Here is a 23,517-nt window from a genome sequence, read left to right as displayed (position 1 = left end):
TATTTGTGGCATAGATTGTTTATTATTATAACAACAGTGATTGTTATTTAAGACTTAGCCTCCATTCGCCATTTTTAAATCAAATCATTAACTCTTAACTGACCCACGATAACGTTACCGATAAGTACCCACGGCGACTTTTGTCGACAAAACCAGTTTGCCGAATGCAACGTTTCTAGCGTAATGAGAGTTACTTCCCTTATGAACAGATTACTTTTTCTCGTTTCTTTACTTCCTGTTTGACATTTTGACAGTGAAAATCTTACTATTTCTCTTTAAAAAACTATAATAAAAAAGTGATATGTCTAGGCCTATAGGACGACATTCTCCTAACGACGGATTACCATGCTTTTTGAATGACAGTGATTCAGATTTTATCGGTGGTGTAGAATTTTATAGTTTTGCGTTAGAATGTGATACTGATAGGCTAGTAGGCCTACTGATGGACTGATAGAAGCAAATAAGCTTAAATAAGCTTACATTAAAAGAGATTCATGATGAATGATTTTTAGTTCACAACAGCCGAACAAAGAAAATAGAACTAACCATTATATACATAAATTTTGCATGAAATGTCTAAATTAATTTTTGGTATAAAATTCATATTTATGAAAATAACATTAAATTTAGATTATTTCATTCATTTACATGTAGGGTCTATTTACAGTTGTTTTTTAATAATATTATGACTTTAAAATGTATGTATATTTTAACACTATTGACGATTATGACGTGGGTTTTTATGACGTTATGACGTCAAACCTCTGGGTCATTTAAGAATTAAATGGTGACCATGTTTTAATACTGTCATCCGATGATCTAGAGAGTTGATTATAGGCTTGTCATGTGAATAAATGTCTAGATAATAATTTATATAACATTTGAAGCCAAAATGGGAAATTGGAATGCTTGAGCATGTATGTATCACTTATTTCAACACTGTTTCGGTGTTAATGAACAAAGCTAAAATAAAACACCTAAGAAAGATCTAAATCTGTCAATTTCAAGATCATGAAAGGTTCCTGAATACTCTGATATAAAAAATGAACCTTACTTTACTTGATGATCCCCATGTCATCATCATTTTAGTTGCATCATCCATGTTATTCTGTACATGAATCATACTGCTCCTCTTCTTTTCTTTCTTGACTTTTGATCGAGATGGTCGGGCAAATTGATTATAAAAATTATCAGAGCACACTATCTCGCGATCCAACATGGACGTCAATGCAGCATCAAAAGTAGTGGAAGTAAAACCCATTTTGCGTGCATCAAAATTAGATGCCGAACCACTAGTGTGAACATATTCACTAGGAATGACTGTATTAGGCTTTTCAATTGGCTCAGTCCTATGTTGCATAGGTCTGTTCATAGTCTGTTTCAGTATTGTGTGGCCAACATGATCACCATTACTGTCTCCTGCGATATCAGATTTTTGAAACAAAGATTTACTTTGATTGTTAAAAGGAGTTTTCTTTACATTATAAACATTTTCATTAAAATTAGAAATAATTTGTGTAGAAGACGTAGATAAGTCTTTTTGTTTCTGGTAAGGTTTTTGTGTTGAATCTTCAAGATCTGTGAGAGATAGAGGTGAATCTTCTGTATATTGTACTGGTGGTGGTTCTGATCTAGACTTATGAGTGGAATCTGATTCTAATTAAATAAAAAAAAAAGTTTCCTTTAATATTCCAGAATTAATAAATACAATTGTCAGGCATATCATGTAAGTTGTTGTTGTTGTTGTTCTTAGTGTTTAACGTCCGCTTCCACCGAAGGTGATATCGCAGACAAGTTGTCTATTTTAATTTTAATGATCTTAGCACACGCGCAGGGGTCTTTGCTGTGGGAGGAAACCGTAGTACCCGGAGTAAACCTACAAGGTTGAGAAGGCGCCCCTAACTCCAAGCCACATACGCTCACACCAGGGATCGAAACCACAACCGCAAGCCAGAGGTGACCGGCCTACTAGTGGTCGAAACGTGACACTCTAGACCACTAGGCCATCCCAACCCCCCCCCCATCATGTAAGTTATAATCTGAAGCTATAAATACTCCTGGTCCCCTTTTCAGAGTTATTTTTGTCAGTAAATTTTCTAGCCAATAAATTTAAATACTTATGCAAGAATAATTTGTTGTAATCAGTTAGGTATAAACAAATTTTTTTTGTTAAATAAAGCTAATAATTATGAAATCTAACAATTTAAGCTCTGTTACATGCAACCCTCTTATAAATATTTTTAAATTTCACAAGCAATATTTGATAAATTTGCAGTTATCAGTAACAATATATTATAGTATGTTTTATACTCTGTGCACATACTGAACATGATTTGTTTCAAGAAATTATATCAACACTGATTTCCCTCCAAGATGACATTCAGGTAACATAACATACCGGACATTTTTGAAAATCGCAACATTTCTTTCAAGTCTTTTAGTTTTTTTCTTGTTTCTGTCTCTCGTAGTTCAAGCTGTTTAGATAGAGTTATTATCTTTTCTTTTTCCACACCATACACAGCCTAAAATATTCCAATAATATAAGATTTCTAATTGGGATAAATATGTTAATTCTTGCTCCCCACAAGACGATAAATTAAATTTATAGAAAGGACTAGGGTTCAAGATATCATTATCCAAATGCACATTTTTGTACTTGCATACTATATTCAGTCACACGTGTATTTTTTTTGGTTTTTTTTTAGAACAGCTGCATTTTATGCAAAGTCTTTGTCAAGTTCTATCTGCCAATGGATCTTTTATGTTCACTACAAATTTGTATGGAACAACAAGACCCACTTCCCTTACACCTGTTAAGACTTGCAAAGTACCAAAAGTCCTGAAGGGTTTTCTCAACACACTATACTGGTGAGTCCAGTCTTCTAATTAACCACACAACCACTGTAGAAATGAAATCCAAAATTGATAGAAGTCAGTATTTTTCCGGATGCACACAAAGTTTTCAGTGTAAAGAACATTACTCTACCTTCTTCTTTTTTTCTTCTTCTTCTTTTAGCATATTAAAAACTTGTCTGGTATTCAGTGAACCATCTCTTTTTCTGTACTGACCAAATTTCTCTTCAATTCCCCAGTCTTTCATAGCAACAGCTTCATCCACATCGTCTTTAATATTTTCTTCTTGTGCATCTTTCATAGATTTCAGTTTACCAACTAGTTTCGCCTATAAACAAAGTAGAATAATTTAATTTTTAAAGACTTTCGTTTGGATTCCTGGCGTTGTTGTATAGGATTCAGGTATGGCACAGAACTCTCTGATGTTCTTACCTCCCTTGGGCGATTGCTTGCGGTATATCATTTTACCTGGTACTGACCTAGCTACTGGTACTTACTATTAGTGAAGGATACAAGGAATCAACACTCTGCCAACATTGTGTAACATATATCAAACGATTAATGCCAATGAAATATTGCAATGTGAATGTGATTTGCCATATCAAAACATATCATCACTACCTATAAATGTATAAAGAAACTTATATAGCCTAGGTAGGTAAAAATTTTTACATTAAGAAACAATCTGCGTATCACAATACTGATATACAAGTTGTAATTAAGAAAACCGACAAATATGTATAACAAATTAAAAAAACAAATGTTGATTTCCCAAAAGAATTTAAAATGCATTCTTCCCCATTTATAAATGAGAGTTAAATTGCTCGTCAATATGTGTAATTTTAAAATGGGTTATTTTTATTTCACTAGCAATCACAGTGAGACCTTTAGCAATGGGATGAAACCAGAGACAGCTATAACGCACAAGGTCATAGATGACAGACCTTGGATTATTCATTTGGCCAACCCAGTCCACTATATATCGCTATATTTTATGTTGGTTGTGTAATACCTGTTTACGTTGAAGTTGAGTTTGTACTAACAATTCTTGTATAATCTGTCCACTGTCTGTATTTTTTAATTCTTCTATTAAATTGTGTTGATTATTTATCTGTTGTTGAACACCTTCTAACTGTTTTCTGATAAATAAATAATATATATACATCCCCTTTCTTCATTCAGAAAATGTAATGATGCTTTATGTAATATTCAAAATAACCATAGATTCATCTAATTATCGAAAATTTGTATTGGCTATAATATACTATGTTATGATTTGTAATAAACATTAATACATCTGTTATAATGTCAGTGATGGATTGACATATCTGATTTTGCATACAATCTCATTTGAAATTTAGTTTACATTAATTAATTATTTCGAGGTGCTGTCAATACTCTTGTTAGGTTACTCAATCAAATTTATCATGTATACTTTTCTCTATTTAGCATTACAACATTTAGGAAATGTGCAATTAAATACTTAACATCACCCAAAAATTACAACAAAACTACAATTTTCACAACACAAAATATGGAACCATTTCATACCGTAATTCTAAACTTTTGATCTCTGTTTCTTTTTGAGTTAAATCTCGTTTCATTTCTTTTATTTCTATTTCTCCCTTCCATTTTCTTTCTTCTATAGTTTTAATACTTTTAGTTAATTTTTCAATTTCTTTCTCTCGTTTTCGTTCAAAAGGTGATTTATATTTATTATTTGATTGTAGTTTAGATTTCACAGATGTTTGTAAATCAGGATCTGTTTTTTCTTTCAGTTTTGCTGTTGATGGTTTCTTGGCTGAAAAATATCATGTGCATTGATTTCACTCAATGTAAATGGCAGATTTTCCTAACCATGTCCATCGAGCATGGCAAGATGCGATCACCTGAAAATTGAAGTGATCTAGCTCAACCAAATTAGAAACAGTTATATTTCCACATCTGCATAATTATTTACCCAATCACGTAGACATTTATAGTTTGCTCTGATAAAACCTATACCGAAAGAAGAATTATTTTTACACTTTTTGTAGAAATTTATACTTAGTGTGATAAAAAAAATTGAGTTGAACCAAAACATCCAAATTGTAAATTTTTGATCTGCAGTTTCTAAGTAGGTTGCAATGCTCCACATAATGATGTCATGCAATTATAACATAATGCTGTCATGTAATTATAACATAATCTGTATAGTTGTTACGCTTAGTGAACATAGTCCAAACACTGATAAGATCTCAGCTGATGTCATCTTCGGTAAATATCAGCCTAGAGGTAACAGAACATGTTGCTATATCATATATAATCCTTGTTTTAATGATGTGGATCAATTAATAGAAATAACATATTTGTCATGAATACTGGTTATTATACCTGTATAATGAGTAGAATCTGAAGTCTGGTTGTTACTGTCTATAGTCCACACTGTTTTACTCCTATTCTCTTCAGATCTAAATAACAACATGGTGACCTTTAAATAAAACAACTTAAATCCAAATATTATCACTGATAATTTCTCAGTGGTTGAATGAAAAATAGGGTTAGTACTCAGTGGTGGAATAGGATGGGATTAATTAATAATAGTGGAATGGAATGGGTTAATCGAATGGAATAGGCATAAGGTTAATTATCAGTGGTGGAATACAATGGGTTAATTATTGATGAGGTCATTTAGAGACTAATATATACAGATATACTTATTTTACTATGTTTACTCCGAGTACTTTCAATTCAGATTGTTTTGACTTTCAGGTCATGTGGTATAGACACTCTTTACTTGTCAAGCTTGAACAAACTTTAATGTTTTTTTATGCCCTATTATTTATAATTCTCGACAATTAAAGCTTACTTTTCATTAGTAGCTTATTCATTTCTTATCTACATATCCTAGTGAGTACTAGTTTCAAAGATGGGTAAAATAAACCATTAGAATGCATGAATGAAATGGGGTTTAACATCCTACTATTCTGTAATTGAATTCCACTGGCATAGGTTATTTAACAGTGCATCCCAATGCGTACACAGAACCTTGTTTTTTGTCCCATCTGAAAGACTATACATTGTTCCTTGCTGAACAAATAGAAGAGGGAAATTTTGCCAGAACAGCAATCAAATTCCAACTGTCAGGGTTCTTTTACATGCGCACCAATGTGTACACAGGATCTCAGGTTTTTGTCCCATCCGAACACATAGACCTTGTTCCTTGCTGAACCATTATTTATCTATACAAGTTAGTAAATAAACTTACTGTTTAACTGAGGTAGATTTAGATGGTATAGATGGTTGGATACCAATAAAATGTCTGTTATCTGTTGCTTCTCGGCTATTTGTTTCATGATTTAATACAAGTCTCTTTAATAACTTCATACATTCTCTAAATCTATACGGGGTTCTTATTCCTAAAAATAATAAGTACTTAATATAAATCCAGAAATCATGTGCAATTTTATTGGTCTAGATACATGTAGTATAAAAAAACAGGACGCAGCCAATGTTTGTCTCTACAGCCTGATAGAAACAGATGATCTATTCTAAACTTTACTGTAGATAAATAAGCATTTTGAAGAGAAATGCTTGATATCACTTATTATGATGGTATTAAAGTTTACACTTTTGAGATGAATAGAAAAAATCTTCCCATTTCCAAGACATCCTAGTTCATATGGTAATGTATTAAGATTTATTTGTAAATGACTTCTTTACTCGCCAAATGAAATTGTCTTTACAGTAATAGCAATGTCTCTACCTGATGAAACTGGATCATTAATTCTACCGGCCAGATAGTCTTGAACTACTTGTGAACAGACAAGTTTGTCTTCGTCTGTAAGTTTATTGTTCATACTGTTGGTCTGTTCTATTTCAGAATTCTAGAAAATAAATAAAATATCAATCACTTATACAGCCACTATAGAAAATAAAACTCATTTCTGAACTTCCAACTTCAAAAGCCTCCAGGAGGATTTGTGATATCATTCAGTTATATCACTTGCTTCTGAATTTATCAGCTAAATATTCTATTATGTATTTTCATAAAACTTGGCTAATTTAAAACAGAAATAACATTAACTTTAATAGCTTCATTCATAAAATAATGAAATTCAAACCTGACCAGACATAATTGTAGCAGATGCCTAAATTTTAAAGAAAGTCCAGATTTGGAAACACTATGTGTGTGGATCTTTCATTTAGAATTTAAATGATTTATGTGATTCAAACTTGAAAATTAATGTGATACAAACAGATGATTTACTTTATGGATTTACAAACCTGTTCTAATTTTAAACACGCTACTTCTGATTCTAATTCTGCTACTTTCTTACGTAACTGTTTAATAACGGTTTTATCATCTACTTCTTCATTTCTCCTGTAAATGAAATGCACATTGAATATTACCTGGTAATAGAATTCTTTTGCACTTATATTTTTGTAACGAAATTTCAGTAATCAAAGTTCATTTTTTAATTAATTGTAACTTATATAAAACACCTTTTAACATCTTGAGGGTACTGCAGTACCTTTGCCAGATCTCCTGATTGGTGAAAAATACCCTTTATCTTAACACACACCCTGGTTCTGCCCTCCAGGTCATTTCTTCCCCCAGATCTGGCACTTTATTGGCTTAGTCTCGATATATATGGTTACTGAGCAATGGAACACTGGAAAGTAGTACCAACCAAGAATTAGATGCCATTAGATCTAATGTTAGCAATCTAATCTATTAATTACTTACGTAACATGATTAGCTATACAGGCAACTCTTTGAGCAAATCTACAAGTAGAGATTGATTCTCCAAGATTCTGACATTCTAATGATACAGTTGCTATCATAGCAGTTAAACAATTTCCTCCTGAAATAGGTTAAAGTATATATTGAGTTGTTATGAAACCATGGTTATAATGAATGACATCACTATTGTCTGATGTCATATATTAGATTCTTTATCTTTGATTGACTGATTAATTGCTCTTTTTTTAATTTCCCTATTTCTGATAATATAAAATAAAATAAGACTTTTTTTACTCTTTTTTTTCACAGTTTTGTTTAACAGTATTATTCACTTGGACACTAAAATCGGAAATGTTAGCACTTTGCACATTCATGGTTCTTAATTTGTTTGTCTTTGCTGCTGTACTCTTGTCTTGTTTGTCATGTTTATGATTTAATGAAGCAGTTCCACCCAATAGCCTACTAAGGCAGTATAAATCAGTTATTGATTATGTCCCCTGTTTCAGAATTAACACAACCAGTTGAAGAATACCCCATTAGTCTTCAGTCAGCAAGCTTTCGCAGGGAGCCACACAGACTCAGAAACTAAAATGTTCTTAAAATGTGATTTCTCTAAATCATGTTAAGCCTTAAAATTTCAAGCCTCGTTGCACTATGCAATATATTCATACATCAATTAACTCTAGTTTCCCCTGAATATGTATTTATTTCTCAGTTAAGTAACTGTGCTAAACGAATATGACACAATGCAACACAACAGTAATGTATCAAAAATAACATTGTCACTAAAATATGGGCTCATTTTTTTTTGTATCACGTCGGGACCTACATAAGAGATAAGATTTTATTGTATCGAAACATCCATTGAGGACAGCATACAATATAAACATATGTACATGTCATAAATAACAATATGTGATATTTGGCAAAAAAAAAAAGCAGGTGCATTGTCAGTCAGTCATTGTATTTTGATGTGGGCGATCGCTCACGAGCGCCTGCCGCGCACCTGAATGTCGACCAAAGGGAGGTTTTTCTCCCTCACCTTAAAATTGAAAATTGCTCTCCTTATTTGTAAATCATGGACATATGTATTTTTAAAAAAAAATAAAAATAGTGTGAAGGACTTGCGTTCTGATGGCCACCATGCTGTCATTGTGAACATTTATTTGGTGTATTCGATTATTGTATAATGTGATTGCACATGGTAATAAAATTCTGATGAATATGTTGCTAAAAATAGATGGCACCTATATGCATCATAGGTTAATTTAACTGAAATGTAAAGTAGAACTCTCCCGAGACGTGAGAATTTACGAGAAATAGCACGTGAAAATTTCCAATGAGAATAATTCCGGAAGAAATAGATTATATTTTGATGGAATTTTCAAGCGTTTATGATTATATTTTGAATATGGGTTATGTTTTTAAACAAAATATATACAAGCTATAAATATTTAGAAATGTCAACAAGTATTTCTATTGGAATATCGTAAGTAGTTTTAAACGATAGCAAAAGTTTTTGACCGTATGAGTACGAGTGCAATTATTTAGCAGACGATGTTTATTATCATTTATGTAACCAGGAATGACACCTCACACACAGTTATTGATCTTCAGAACCATTTCCCATATACATAAAACTAATCACTCTCCTTAATATCAGATCACTCTCCTTAATTTCTAAATCACTCTTCTTATCGAAACCGGGAGAGCTTTTTAGGGGAGCGATTTTTTCAATTTGTTCATTAAGGGGAGCTTTTTTCGGCTCAAATACAAAAAACAACCAATGCATAGTGTTTGGCCTGTATCTGGTAAACAAATTCATTAGTCTCTCGAGTATTATTTCACCATGAGTTTTCATTTTTACTGTCTTACCTAAACTATCTCTTAAGATCATAGTCAAAAGAGAGTTTCTATATGGAATATGTCTACCTCGGGGGCCATCATTACAGCCACTTCTATTAGGTGATTGAGAAACATAAAATCTAGAAATCAAAATTAAAATAAAGCTAAAACAGAATAAAATAGAAAATAAAAAAACCCAACACAAACTGGATCTATAAATATAAAAGAATTTAAAGAAATCAAAATTATCAAAAATACTAAATGAAGCTTAAAAACTGAAATATACTATAACCTCACTAAATTGCTGGCTTCAGTCTAACGCTGGGGTGCCTTGGTTCATAAATTAATACAAATACAATTTCAATTCAAATTATTAAGAGTTATCCTCCAATAACCTGGCTCGCTATAATGTGACCACCATTGTGAACACCAACACCTGCATTAACAGCAAGGTCCTAGTGCATATGCAAGAACACCAAGACAAAAGCAAAAAATAGAACAAGTAATAGGCTAAGCATCCTCAAACCTGCACTGACCTTTTGAAGATTAATAACACATTTTAAGAACATCTCACCTCTTGGGTGGAAAAATATTCAGTCTCTGTCTACCAGTTTCTATAGAATCAGCTTGTAAGGCTATAATAACCGTTTCTAGATGATGTAATGATAAATTAATAGATTTAGCTTCTGATAATTGCTGACCATCAACTCCTGTTTTAGATACACGCTCTGAACCAGCTAAATCAACCAGATGTAACTTGGATCTGAAAGTATTTTACGAATTTTCACTGACTTCTACACAAATCTGTTCCAATTTGTACATGATCTACAGTGACCTTACAAAATAAAATATTTATAACTAATTTAATTATCAGCACTAAGAATATAAACCTGTATAAATCTAAGTACAAGATCAAGTATACATATTACTACTATAATCCTAATACTGATCCTAATTACAGTTTTACGTACATAAAGAGTTACTTAGCAGTCAAGTGAGAAATATCTTTGGTACATATGTATGACCTTTGACCTGCATTAGCATAACAAATTTAAAGTATGTTTACACTGAATAAAATACACACCAAATATTTCTAAAATAATTCTCAGTTCCAAATATGTCAGTAACAAAAAATGTTTGTTTTGAAGTTCCAATAAAGAAAGGTTTCATTTGTTTATACACATTAAAGCCAGTTTCTGTATTAACATTTGATATTTTTTAATGATAAGAATATCTCTTTGAGGTATAGCATTGTGTTTTATTATGAATCGGAATTGTATATATCAAAGAGATAGTGTGAGATACTTTTAAAGAGATAAACTACTGATTATAATTTAATTATAGAGCGAGAAGATTATAATAATAGAGTAGCTTTACAAAAAAAGATGTATAAAGGAGATAGATTATAGACAGATATCAGCATGTGTTATGCTAACTCTTGACCTCATCTATTAGGTTTGAAGGTTATCAGATTTGACTTACAGTATTAGTTGTGAAGTTTCCATGTATTGCTTATTGAATATAGGAGTGTGAGGATTTATATTAAGGATTTTTTTCTTGTTGTTGACTTCTAGCCACTGACTGTATGTTTGCCCTATCTTTACTTGTAAAGATTACATTTTCTATTAGTTACTTAGCACTGCATGGGTGAGTGTGCTGCATAGTTTACTTGAAGATAATGGAACTGTCCAGAGAAGTATTTTTTTTTTTTAGAGCTACTTCCTGTAACGGTGTAAAACATTTTTCTGCAGTAATTAATGAGACTGTTTTTATTTTTTATTTTTTAAAATAAAAATGGGTGATGCTACCCTTTTTAAGTGATGCTGGATTATCTGAGAACCAGAATAGTTGGGGTTTTTTTGGTCTAATTGGGCATCATATAGGTAAGTTCCTGGTTTTTATATTACGATTCAGTGATAGCACTTTGAAAGCTAGAGTGTCCACAAGCTAAAATCGTGATTTTTCATACAATCAGGAACCATAATCCATGAAATTATGGTCCGATACATGCCCATATCGAAAAGAACTAAGATCATTGGGATATAAACTTATATTTCAAGTTTCATCAAAATCGGATAAAAATTGTGACCTGTAGAGTGTCCACAAACAAATTGTGGACGGAAGGACAGGGGCAACGACAATATACATCCACATGAAAATGTAGGCATGTAAGATGAAATCAAGTTAGACGTGGCCAGGCTAATATGTGTAAAATTTTGAATACGATCGGATTCATGAAATCTATGTCCATTTGGATAAGAAAATGCATGTATCTGTGCTGTAGGCACTAGAAGTATCATGTTAGTCTTTAAGAAATTTACATACCTGACAATTATATCGGAACCTTTAGCTTTACATGTTAAATGTATTGTAACAACACCATGAGATCGAGATGATCTTTGATTGACAGGTGTTTCAGCAACTTTACGATTAGATTGTCCTTGTAACAGCAGACACTGTGCCACCTGTTCATTAGCAGCTATATGTAAAGATAGATTTCTCATAACAAACAAACCTTCTAAACCTTCCACAACAGATATCTACAAAACAAAAAAACAGCAGTTGCCAGGCCCATATTTTGCAAGAGATGGATAGAGATCAAGTTAAAAAAAAAAGCGCAAATATCAAAAGGAACTGAGATCTTTGGGTTATAAACATGCATTTCAAGTTTCATCAAAATCAGATGAAAATTGTGACCTCTAGAGTGTCCATAAGCTAAAAACGCGATTTTTCATACAATCCATGAAGTTATGTTACGATACATGTCAATATCAAAAGAAACCGAGATCTTTGGGAGATAGACGTATATTTCAAGTTTTGTCAAAATCGGATAAAAATTGGGACCTGTAGAGTGCCCACAAACAAAATGTGGACGGACGAACGTCCAGACGCAATGGCATAATACATCCACATGACAATATGGGCATATAAAAACATAATTATGGCAATTTAACACCATCTTTATGCATCTATGAAGATTGGAAAAAGCTTTGAAATTGATTCACTGACATCCAGTCCAAGACATTATATAACTTACTTTTTTTGATTTGATTTTCAAAATTACTTTATGAAACATGTAAATCAAATAACAAACTTTCTTATTGGACAATATAAAGGAAAATTGTAGGAAATCAGTCAGTTCCTTTGTTGCGATTAGCTACAAAACCAAAACAAATTTTTATACAGATTGGATAATTCTAGCTCGTTAGTGTGCTAAAAAGAATCGATTGTGACAATATTATTTATGACAACTCTATTTCAATAAAGAAACTTTTCCTTGTATGGTTGGTTACCTTAGGAAGTGGAACTACAGGTGAGAAAGTGTTTAAGGCAGCAGAACTAAGTAAATCATATGCCACTTCTTGGTAAATCTCTAAATAAGATATTTCTACAGTCACATCATCATCTTCTCGTTGTTCTAAATATTTATATATAGTTGAAAGAACTCTGAAAATAAAAATGTATATCATTAAGACAGAAATTAATACTAATTATTTCAAAATGATATAATATTTTAATAATAACAAGCCAATGTAGTAACATCAGACTTCCTTGTTGTGTTTCCTTTCTGATTGTAAATAAAACTACAGTTAAATAAAGCATAGCTGATAGCTGCTCGGAATATCTAGATGAGCTCTGATGAATTTCGATCATCACCCTCTTTTATAACCCCCTAATATCTGTACGTCATAGACTAACTGTGAGGTAAATTTCCTTCCCAAGTATGGAATAACCATCCCCATTTTCCAAAGACCGGGGGGTGGGGGGGTAGAATTTGATGGATATTTTGACAATGGTAAGGATTTTACCAAAATATCACTGTGTTTTATATATAAATATATCATTCACGCGGGATTTGACTCTATAGAAATAAGTGTGAACCAAATAATTAATTATGATTGTCTCGATATGTGGACTGAAATGGTTCTGAGAGATTCTCATGAGATAGATGTTCTTTGAGTTGTTCAGCAATAACGTTCTCAATGACTTTCAAAACAAAACAATAAATTTGATACTGATTGCTGATTGGTAGTTTTTAAGACAATCTGGATCAAGGTTTAACTTCTTTAGTAATGGTCTTACAAGCGTCATTGTGAATGCAGTCGGAACTGGCAGCAAGAGACACAATCATTTATTAAAGTGAATAATATCTGAAGCAGATGTGGTAAACATATCTTTGAAAAAAGCCATGTCGGTATAGCATGATTTTGTGGGAGCATTTTGAATAATCTTCTTGAGATCTATTAGAGAAATTGGATCCAACTTTAATCAGCTTGAATCATCTACACTGTCAAGTGAAGAGATAGGTTGTTTGGTTTCAGCAACATCAGGAAACAGATCGCAGATTTTGTTTATCTTGGTTGATTTTAACTCAGAGAGTACTGGTTACATTTACGCTTATTTATTTGACAGTGTACTTATAAACCTGACCTTGGCCAGTTGGTTTCGGCACTTGACACTGGTGTTTTAATGTTAAAAGGGAATCATTGAACCATTTACTGTATACTTCTTAAGGGGAGCATGTCTGTCTAAAGAACCAACAAGGAATTAATTAAAAGCTGGACACTTATTATCAACAGAGTCTAAGTAAGATATCTTTTGTAAAACAGTTTCAATATTGATGTCCTCTATGAATTGACTCAAGTTGATATTCCGACACTTCCTATATACTAATTCAGTTTTAGTAGGGGCTGGTTTTGACAGGTTGAGATCCACAAACACACTGAAGTGATCTGATAATTCGTGGTTACATACATCCACATTTGTTATCAGTTTTGAGGTTAATTTACAGATAACTAGATCTAATGTGTGGCTGCTACCGTGTGTAGGTTTCGTAACAAGTTGTTTTAATCCAAAACTATCGAATATTTGTGTAAATCTCTGGGAATTATTGTCAAGAACATTATCAACATGGATATTAAAATCACAAAAGAATAGAGGTTGACTGCAAGTTAGATTAAGATCAGAGATCAATTCAAGGAATACCTCCTCAAAATTTTAGAAACTCAATTTGTTTTTAGCAGAAGGGCGAGGTCTGTATAAGGCAAATATTCGAGCAGAAACATTATTTTGCTGCAAGTTGAAGCCAATATGTTGAAACTCTTGAAAGAATTGATTTCACTGCTATTAAACTGTTTCAGAGATAGTGATTGTCTGAAGATAATTGCTAATTCACCACCTCAGTTATTAACAATATGTCTATGGATTCATCTAATAAAATATTCTGATTCAATTCAATTGATTTTTTTCTGACAGATCTTGAGTTTAACAAACAAAGTTCCAACTTATCGTTATTGACAGATGTTAACCCAGATTCATTGGGTGTTTCTTCAACAGTATTCAGGCTATTGAGGTTGGCTGTGAATTTTTTTTCCACCACTCCTATTTCTTTTGGTTGGTTTAACAGAGTTAATGTTCAGAAACATAATAATGTTAATACTCCAGGTTTAAGTTTAAGGACTGTGTTGTTTAAGCGAGTAACTCCTCACTAGATAAGTCACCATACTAGATAAACAATGATCACTGTATCGCTATTGTCAATATTTCGAATGCATATTTCTCCCAAGTTGATGAAATTTTCTGGTAATAAATCAATCCATTTTTTTCCCAGGTATCTTACATGTATGCAAATCCATGCCAAATTTCATAATAACACACTTTCATATAACCTGTGAAGATACAACAAATGTGACAGAGCTCTCACCAGCAGCTTCTTAGCATAAGGGAATTAACTCAGAAACATTTTAATATGATTTTTTAAAACTTAAACTTTCCTGTTATACATAAATCTAGTACAACCATTAAATTTACAATGAATTATTTGTTACCAACTATATGTTATTCTAAAGAATAAATAACAAGGCTTTTAAATATTGGAATTTCAGAAAAACTTTTGTGTATTTAATTGTCAAATACCAACTTTAAGTTTTCCAAATTAGTGTTTTTATTACTAGGTGTACTGAACCTTCCTATTCAATATATGGAAACCCTAGTACCACATTTCATTTATTGCAGAAATTTACATTTGCCTTGTATATTTGAAATAAATAAGATACCAACCTTGGCGCTATTCCTCGATCTCTATAACTATGTGATCCACCTTCCATAGTAAATGTTTTACCGGACCCAGTCTGTCCAAATGCAAATATTGTTCCATTATATCCATTAACAAATCCTGAATTGAGAAAATGATGGTAAGTTCTAATTACATTGTATACTGTACGTATTGACATTGATAATTAAGAATGATCTGCAAGGATACATTACAAATAATGTAAATTTTCAATTAAAACTAAAAATCTAATTACAGTGAAATTAATGTAGACGCTCAACCACTGAGCAATAATGAAATAATGAGTAAACAATACCTTCAACAATATCTTTAGCCACATTATCAAAGATGTCATCCTGAGTACAATCTATATCAAAAACATGATGAAATTGAAAATCATAACCAATAGATGCTCTGACTTTTCCAGGAGAACTTCCATAATCATGTGATAATTCTGGAACATGTAGAGATAGCCATTTAGGTGAGATTTCAAAACCTTCAAAAAGATGACAGCTTGGTTTGATTCTAGCATAGGTTTTGATGTGAGCCATTTCTTGATCCTGAAGTGTACATTAGCATACAAGTTTTTCAATTCACTTCCTTATCTTCTCCATTTAAACAAACTAACTTTGGCTTCTGAAATATAAAATCTTAATTATGACTGACATTACTGAATGCAGTTAACAATGTACAAACTTAATCAAAAAAAAGATTCAAGATGTGTGGCATACAAAAGATAAACTCACAAAAAGTGTTTCAGGGAAATTTTGATTTACAAAAGAACGATATTTGAACAAACTAAAAAATTAATATTTTTTGCAAAAACTAATTGTAAAGCTGTACGTACTTCCCAGGGTTTCTTCTGGTAAAAAGCCTAGCCGTAAAAATGTATTTGGACAGACAGAACATGTAGTTTAAAAATAGTTTGCTTTAGATTATATATCTGTTGGCTGGTGCAATCAATAGTGGAATCATTTCTAGTGCAACACAGACAGTTATCGTGGGCTTTAGTATATCTGTTGGCAGGTGCATGCAATCAATAGTGGAACCGTTTCTAGTGCAACACAGACAGTTATTGTGGGCTTTATGATATCTGTTGGCAGGTGCATGCAATCAATAGTGGAACCATTTCTAGTGCAACACAGTCAGTTAATTATCGTATGCTCTTACTCTAATCAAAATATCAGCAAGCTTAACAGTAAGCGGAGCACCTCAGCTTGAAAGTAATAACTTAGGTACACTCGATCATCGGAGTCATCTGCTATGAAATGTTGATGAGAATAACTGTGGTCTGATCTCTACAAAATAATAAATGTAACATACAAGGAGTGTTCAAATAATGAAACATAAGTTGGAATATTGGTAGATTTCTAAGATTTGTATGGCTTTGGGTAAATTGGGTTACCGGTACCTCTTTTTTTAGGAGTGAAAGGAAAATTCGTGACTTTTTAAAACTATAACCACAAAAAAGGAAGCCCAGTGCCATTTAATTGAAATGAATTTTCATATCTTTAAATATTGCTTGTTTACGGCCAAAATTGGCCACTATCAGTTTCACTGTACCGGGCGCCCTGGAGATGGAGTAACTCCGCCGTCCGGGGTTGAAAAAATCGGGATCAGTAGTCTCAGTAGTATAGAGCAAAGCTCTAAGCGCGGTGCTTGAGCGAAGCTCTTTTCCGGTAACACAGGAGCGTAATTAAAAATGTCACCCACAGACTGTTGATTAAAAAAAATTTCAGACCGGAACCGGATATCTGGGCAAAATAGGCAATGTGCATGTCAACTTACCAAATCTCGACCAAACGAGATCACGTAACCATGTCTATGACGTAACTAACAAAAATAATTCTACACAACAAATCTCGCCCAAGCGAGATTACGCGCCTCATCGAACTATTTCTATGACGCATCTAACCAATGACGTCACATATTTTTTATGTCAATGAAAATAATTCTCACACTTTTTTGTTCTTTTTTAAAAAACAAAATTAATGTATAAAATTTAGATCTAAATAAAAATCAATTTTGAAAAACTATATTATTTAACATTTTTTGTATCACTTGAGAAAATTAATTATGAAGGTTTTATTTGGCAATTATCAGCTTCGCTCTACTCAGGCAATGCCTGTAACATATTAGGCCTACCGGTAAATGAAATAAGATCAGGTAAAATCCAAAATATTTGTATAGACTGCCATCAGTTAAGATCACAAAAACAAAGTGATGTAAATGACTTACTTTTAGTCAATCGATGTCGCCTAATCATTATCACTTTGTCAAAAATTTAACTTTCATGTTAAATCTTGTCGCCATTTGTAAACAACAACATGTGTTTCCGGTTAGATAACTCCCACACTATATTTGTTTAGATGAACCAGACGTTTGTTGATACAGATCCTGGTTTGTCAATATACGTTGAATGTCCAGTTAAACAAGGCTGAATTTAGTTCATTTCAGTTATCTGCCGGACTACTATTAGACATTAAATCAGCAAAAAATAGCTTGATAAAATATCAGTGTGACTAAACTTCACAAATTTACAACTATAGTTTTGGTTACCATTTGATATAAATTGATTAGAAGTAGGATAGCCAACGCATGTATATAATAATTAAAAAGGAAGAATATACAAGAGTTAGTAGGCCTAGAGTATATTTATTAAACCTTTTTCTTAAAGTTAAACACATGACATGGCATAGGCTTACTAGGTCTACACATTGGACGGAGCCAAGGTGGCTAAGTGGGTTAGACGTAGTCCAGCTCTGAACGTAGGTCTCTTTACAGTCGACTGTAAATTAAGAGACCTAGAGACCTACGTTCAGCAGAGCTGGACTAGGTTAGACGCTGAGTCGCTAATCTGGAGGTTGCCGAGAATGCTCATCAGGATTTTCCGACATGGTTTCCCCATGTCAGTGGTGAAAGAACGGAGGGCTTGACAAGGACTAGTCGTTTAGATGGGAAAAAAAACCAATTAATTGAATTAAGGTTCCATGTATTGGCGTGCACGTAAAAGATCTCTTGAAAGTTGGAATTCGATATAAGAATAGGCCGTATGCGCGCCGCTGTCCAGTCAAATTTCACTCATAGCACACTGTAGGCTATATGGGGTATATGCCCGTCTTCATTAGCCCAGACAGAGCAGAAGAGTAGGATGTTACACCCCATTTCATTTCATTTCTATATTGGACATTGTTGTGTGACTCCAGACAATTTCCTCAAAAAAACAGGCTAGTTTCAATAGTTTCATACTTTTATAAATGTAAAATTATTATTTTAAACAGATACCATTAAATCTGTATTAAAAATTGATTATCGGAAAATGCATTATTATGAAATAATTATGTCTATACCCTAGGAAAAAACACTGGGTTACATGATTGATAACTCCTCTAAATATCAAAATGTTTTTAAGTTAATATGTGTCTGTGTCCAAGTGTGGCAATTTGGAACAGTCACAGGGGAGAAAATTATCAACCTGTTACATTGCTATTCGATGAAAATTACAGGCTTTCTTTAAGGCCTAAGATTTGACATATAGACCTATGTTGTAAAAATGTAATAAAATATAAACATAAAATTAAATGAAATTGATTTGAATTGGTATCTATTACTTTTAGTTTATTTTGATTATATAAGAAAATGGGAGCAACATCATCAAATCCGACAGAACAGATCTCAGCAACAGGAGACCAATCATCAACTTCTAATGTTCAGTATCTACTAGGTGACATTCAAAAACTAGCGCCTTCTGCTCGTAAATTGTTTAATTTGGGAAAAGAGTGCTTAACAACATCAGTTGCAAGGCTGCCTTTTGGTAACGAACCAGAATTAAAATTTCAAGAAGCTACAAATCTTGCAGATCTTCAGAATCCAGATTTCCGATTGTTTAGACCTTTGAAATTAACTCAGCCATTATATTCTGGACAGACTTATGTAAAATGGAGAAGTGTCAGAGATGTTCAGAATGTGTATGCCTTTTGTGCACCTGTTAAGACAATAATATACATTCAACCAATCGATGAATTCCCAGAATTTATTAAAATTTTCCGTTTGACGACTAAGAGACTAGAGTTAACATTGTTTAGTTTGCTTCAAAGTTTTTGTCAGATATATTTCAGCGGTTTTGATTCCCATGTTTTACCTGAAGTTAACATCAAGGACAAACAGTGGCAGGTAAATGTATTTCTTCTCAGTCACTTGTGCTTACCCTTTTACATATACCTGCCCTGCATTAAAAACAAGCCAAGTACATTACATCACTAGCTGATGTTCTTAACACTCATGCAAACGAAAGTTCATTAAAATAATCAGTTGTTAGAAACCAACCGATGCTTAATATAGGCTTGCAAAGACAAAAGGTGTGAAGCAAGCACTTCATTTTTTTTTAATTAGAATGTCTACTTGTTATTTTCTTGTCTCTGCATTTTGAACAAAGCAGAGGACTATTAAAATGGGTCCGTCCATCTTTATGTCTATCAGTCTGTTTCTAATAGAGCTAGAATAGTTGTTTATTAATTGAACGCCTTGATCATCAAGGTTTGATGGAGTTTGATAATGAGCAGAATGATAAGCAATTTCTGTTTGGGCTTAAAGCAGAGATAAGGAATTTGATTGGTTGATACTTTATGACACTCAAACGTTTTTTCTAATTGTATGATGAAGCTTGTTGTATACTTCCATTACATCGGGTAAAGCAGAGTGATAAGAAATTTGATTATTCCAGCCCAATTACTTTGATTCTAATAGAGTGTGAGTGGTGCAACCTGGTGTATAGTTTCACTGCATTAAAACGACTTTACTCAGTCATGAGTATTCTCTGCTTAGGCTAAGTAGAGTGATAAGCAATTTGATTGGCTCAGTTTGTCTTTGGGATTTTGTTACTGGACAACCAGTTAGGATTGATTTTTGTACTTCTTATGTTCATTACCATATCTTTTGTCTTACTATGATGATTGTCATGATGGAAGTATTGAATTGATAGGCATTAAACCCTTTTCCATTCCTTTCTTCAAAATTATAAGACCAGAAACACGATGTACAAATTATTTGTTTAATATTTAGTTAAACTATTTCTTGAATTTCTTACCAATCAATCCTTGGCTTTTATTCATTGCATATATATTAGAATGAGTTGTTCAAGTAAATTTTAACACATGCCCAATAACTGCTTATATTTTCCAGATAAGATCCCGACACCATTCAGTAACAGAACAAAAACAATATTATGTTGGCGATTTCTTCCCATATCTGCAGAGATTAATACCTTCAAATGGATTATGTATATTAGGATTAACATGGACCGATCTCTATCCACAAGATGATCTTAATTTTGTTCTTGGAGAAAGTTCAGCTGTTCACAAGTCTGCCATGTTTTGTTTTGGACGATATGAGCCTAAAGGATTTGATAAAGAAACTCACCAAGATATAAAAGAAGTAGATGGATTATTGATATGGAAATTATTAAGAGTAAGTCAGATTAAAGTCAGGGTTACAAAACAAAAATATATTTTTTTATGTGTCGTTTTATGGTATTTTACTATGAAATTTGAGTAACTACATGCAATATATTGGGCAACTTTAACTTTAAATGGTGATATTACTGATATGGATATGGAAGTACCGGTAGACAAAAATGTGGACAAAAACCTAGTCTTCATCAATCAAATTCCAACTGTCAAGGGTCAAATTATGTGCATGTCAATCTGTAAACTGGACCTTGGTTTTCATCCTACCCTGTGTTAAATACAGCTCTTATCTTGTTTAGATTCTGGCATAAAATTTAATCCCTTTACCTTATCAGTATAGTAAAAGAAACTTATTTGCTTATATTTTCTTTATGAGGACAACATGTGAAATATATGGTGGAAACATATATGCGTACACCCAAAACAAGCTTATACATGCATTTTATTAAATTTAAGTGTAGATTGTGTTAAGGTGGGGGGTTGGATGGTCGAATGGCTAGCACGTGCACACTGTATCATACGATCTGTCCTTGAGTCAACTGGCGTGGTTTCGATTCCCTGGTTGTAAATGACAAGGAGTAGCGTGTTCTGTCCAACCTTGTGGGTTTTCTCCAGGTCCTCAGGTTTCCTCCCGCTGCGAAAAACCCCTATGTGCAAGCAAAATTATTAAAATAAAATTGAACAATGTTAGTCCTGAAATGACCTAGTTTGTGTCGATTGGACGTTAAACCCCATTTCTCTCTCTCTCATGTGATAATGTTAGCTTTCATTGTAAAATGATTGTTTATATTTAATGATTGTAAAATTGTATTTCAGATAATTAGTCATGAGACGTGTCATCTGCTAGGATTTCAACACTGTACATTTTTTCATTGTGCTATGAATGAAAGTAACTCTATAGAAGAAGCTGTAACACAACCCTTGTTTTTATGTCCAGTTTGTTTACGAAAGCTTCAAAAATGTTGTGGATTTAATGTGTTAGAGCGATATAAAGCTATGGCTGGATTCTTACAAGAACTTCAAGATCAGTTACCCTGTGAACAGTTGCAATCTGCTGTTAACTGGCTACAAAAGTGTCTACAATATTTAGAAGAAGGATGAATTTATTAGTGCTGTGGGTATCATGACTGTGATACGATTCACAACCTGATTCATAACCAGGTCACAATATCGACTCTAGATAACGATCTCGATCTACTTTCAAGTCGGAAGTGTAGTGCTTTTGATGTGAGTGGTGAGATTTGTCGGATTGCCTCCATGTTTTAGAACAGTTTTCCATATTCTACAAACAACTTTTATTGTGTCACCTTTAAAAAAAAACATAGTTTTTCCAAACCTTTGATTTGCATTAGCTTGAGGGTTAGTCATTGATTTTTAGAGGAGCTATATTCTGTTATATTTGGCGATATCTAAATCCACAATATTATACAGTAAACTACCATTTTTAATATTTGTTTTAATAACTATGACTAAAAATATATTAAGAACGAAATGTTACCATATAGACCTAACTAACGGAAATGGAAGTGTTTACGGTTGGTCCATTTATAGGGAACATCTCAGGTTGCTGAACAGTATCTACTGAGTTGTTATTATTTTAGACTCCTAATTAGTAAGGCATAATTTAAAGGTCGTTTTTCAGAGAAGACAAAGGTATTGTGAAGTATTGATTCAGAATTGCAATATATCGATTAAAAAAATATATTGTGTCAGCCCTAAAGTTTATGGTAATATATTTTCCAAAAACTAAAATAATTAATATCAGCTCTTTAGTATGATTCCCATACCACTATTGATAAACTTTGCATGTACCTATAATTGATCTTGTGTTGAAAAGTTGACAGTTTAAGACAAAAACAGAAATAAAATTAGGAAACCTAATCTTTTGAAATGAAAATGTAATTGTACAGAGCTTGTCCGTTCATTGATCAATATAACACATCCGATTAACCCAACTCAATAAGGTTTATTTGTGTGCTATTTGAAACAAAACTACAGTAGACCAGCAGTGCTGACTCAGTATACCATCTAGTAAAACTATTTACAATAATGGAACTATACATATTTAAACTAAAGAAATTTTATTCATTATGTATAATAATAGCACTAGCTGATAGTAAAACACATTTTTATGTAATATAAATATGGAGGAAAAAAAATGGACAAGTTACAACAGAAATTCTAAAATAGGCCTAACATAAAAGATTGTACTTCAAAATATACTAGAGTGCTGATTTTTAAAAAAAAAAATTAAAATCTTGTCCTACAAGATAGAAAATATATACCTTGAGAAAAACTGTTTGAATTTACCTCAATTTTGGGATTCAATTTTATTTATTCTCCCATCAATCTAGATCTCCCAGTCTTCTATTCATGCCGACTAGTAGCATACTATGTGGGTGATTGAGAATGAAGAATTACCGGTAGGCTCCAAATATAGAAGTGATGTTTATTTTCTTAACTCTGCTAGATCATATACATGTAATATTCAGTTGAAATAAAAATTCCACCTTTTTATTATATATAGCCTTTTAGTTATCATGCTTCAGTGGGCTGAGGTATATGCTTTTGTAGAG

At 32.6% G+C, this 23,517-nt stretch overlaps 2 protein-coding genes across 2 annotated transcripts; one reads left to right on the top strand and one right to left on the bottom strand.

The window, feature by feature from the left end:
• Positions 1-7,137: 7,137 nt before the first annotated feature.
• LOC126825599 (kinesin-like protein KIF6) lies at positions 7,138-16,774 on the bottom strand. The gene is made up of 8 exons (XM_050555274.2): positions 16,647-16,774; positions 15,793-16,112; positions 15,485-15,599; positions 12,718-12,871; positions 11,750-11,964; positions 9,999-10,187; positions 7,583-7,700; positions 7,138-7,216 (listed from the first exon to the last, which is right to left on the bottom strand). The coding sequence occupies exons 2-7, from the start codon at positions 16,025-16,027 to the stop codon at positions 7,622-7,624; spliced, it is 987 nt and encodes a 328-aa protein (XP_050411231.1). The 5' UTR covers positions 16,028-16,112; positions 16,647-16,774; the 3' UTR covers positions 7,138-7,216; positions 7,583-7,621.
• Positions 16,775-17,910: 1,136 nt separating this feature from the next.
• LOC126825600 (archaemetzincin-2) lies at positions 17,911-22,952 on the top strand. The gene is made up of 4 exons (XM_050555275.2): positions 17,911-18,110; positions 19,094-19,649; positions 20,658-20,942; positions 21,758-22,952. Exons 2-4 carry the CDS (start codon positions 19,116-19,118, stop codon positions 22,040-22,042), a joined length of 1,104 nt encoding a protein of 367 aa, XP_050411232.1. The 5' UTR covers positions 17,911-18,110; positions 19,094-19,115; the 3' UTR covers positions 22,043-22,952.
• Positions 22,953-23,517: the final 565 nt, after the last annotated feature.

The sequence above is a fragment of the Patella vulgata genome, chromosome 6 (genome assembly GCF_932274485.2).
Source record: "Patella vulgata chromosome 6, xgPatVulg1.2, whole genome shotgun sequence".
In the NCBI taxonomy this organism is placed as follows: Eukaryota; Metazoa; Mollusca; class Gastropoda; family Patellidae; genus Patella; species Patella vulgata.
Note: the sequence above shows the minus strand (reverse complement) of the source record. Positions and strands in the feature narration are given on the sequence as shown.

Excerpts from the sequence above, each read along its gene's own strand:
- LOC126825599 (XM_050555274.2), bottom strand. The coding sequence starts at position 16,027 with ATGGCTCACATCAAAACCTATGCTAGAATCAAACCAAGCTGTCATCTT. Across the intron at positions 15,600-15,792 it reads GGCTAAAGATATTGTTGAAG|GATTTGTTAATGGATATAAT; the intron begins GTATTGTTTACT and ends TTCTCAATTCAG. Across the intron at positions 10,188-11,749 it reads GGTTCCGATATAATTGTCAG|ATCCAAGTTACATCTGGTTG; the intron begins GTATGTAAATTT and ends AAATACTTTCAG.
- LOC126825600 (XM_050555275.2), top strand. The coding sequence starts at position 19,116 with ATGGGAGCAACATCATCAAATCCGACAGAACAGATCTCAGCAACAGGA. Across the intron at positions 19,650-20,657 it reads TCAAGGACAAACAGTGGCAG|ATAAGATCCCGACACCATTC; the intron begins GTAAATGTATTT and ends TATATTTTCCAG. Across the intron at positions 20,943-21,757 it reads TGATATGGAAATTATTAAGA|ATAATTAGTCATGAGACGTG; the intron begins GTAAGTCAGATT and ends ATTGTATTTCAG.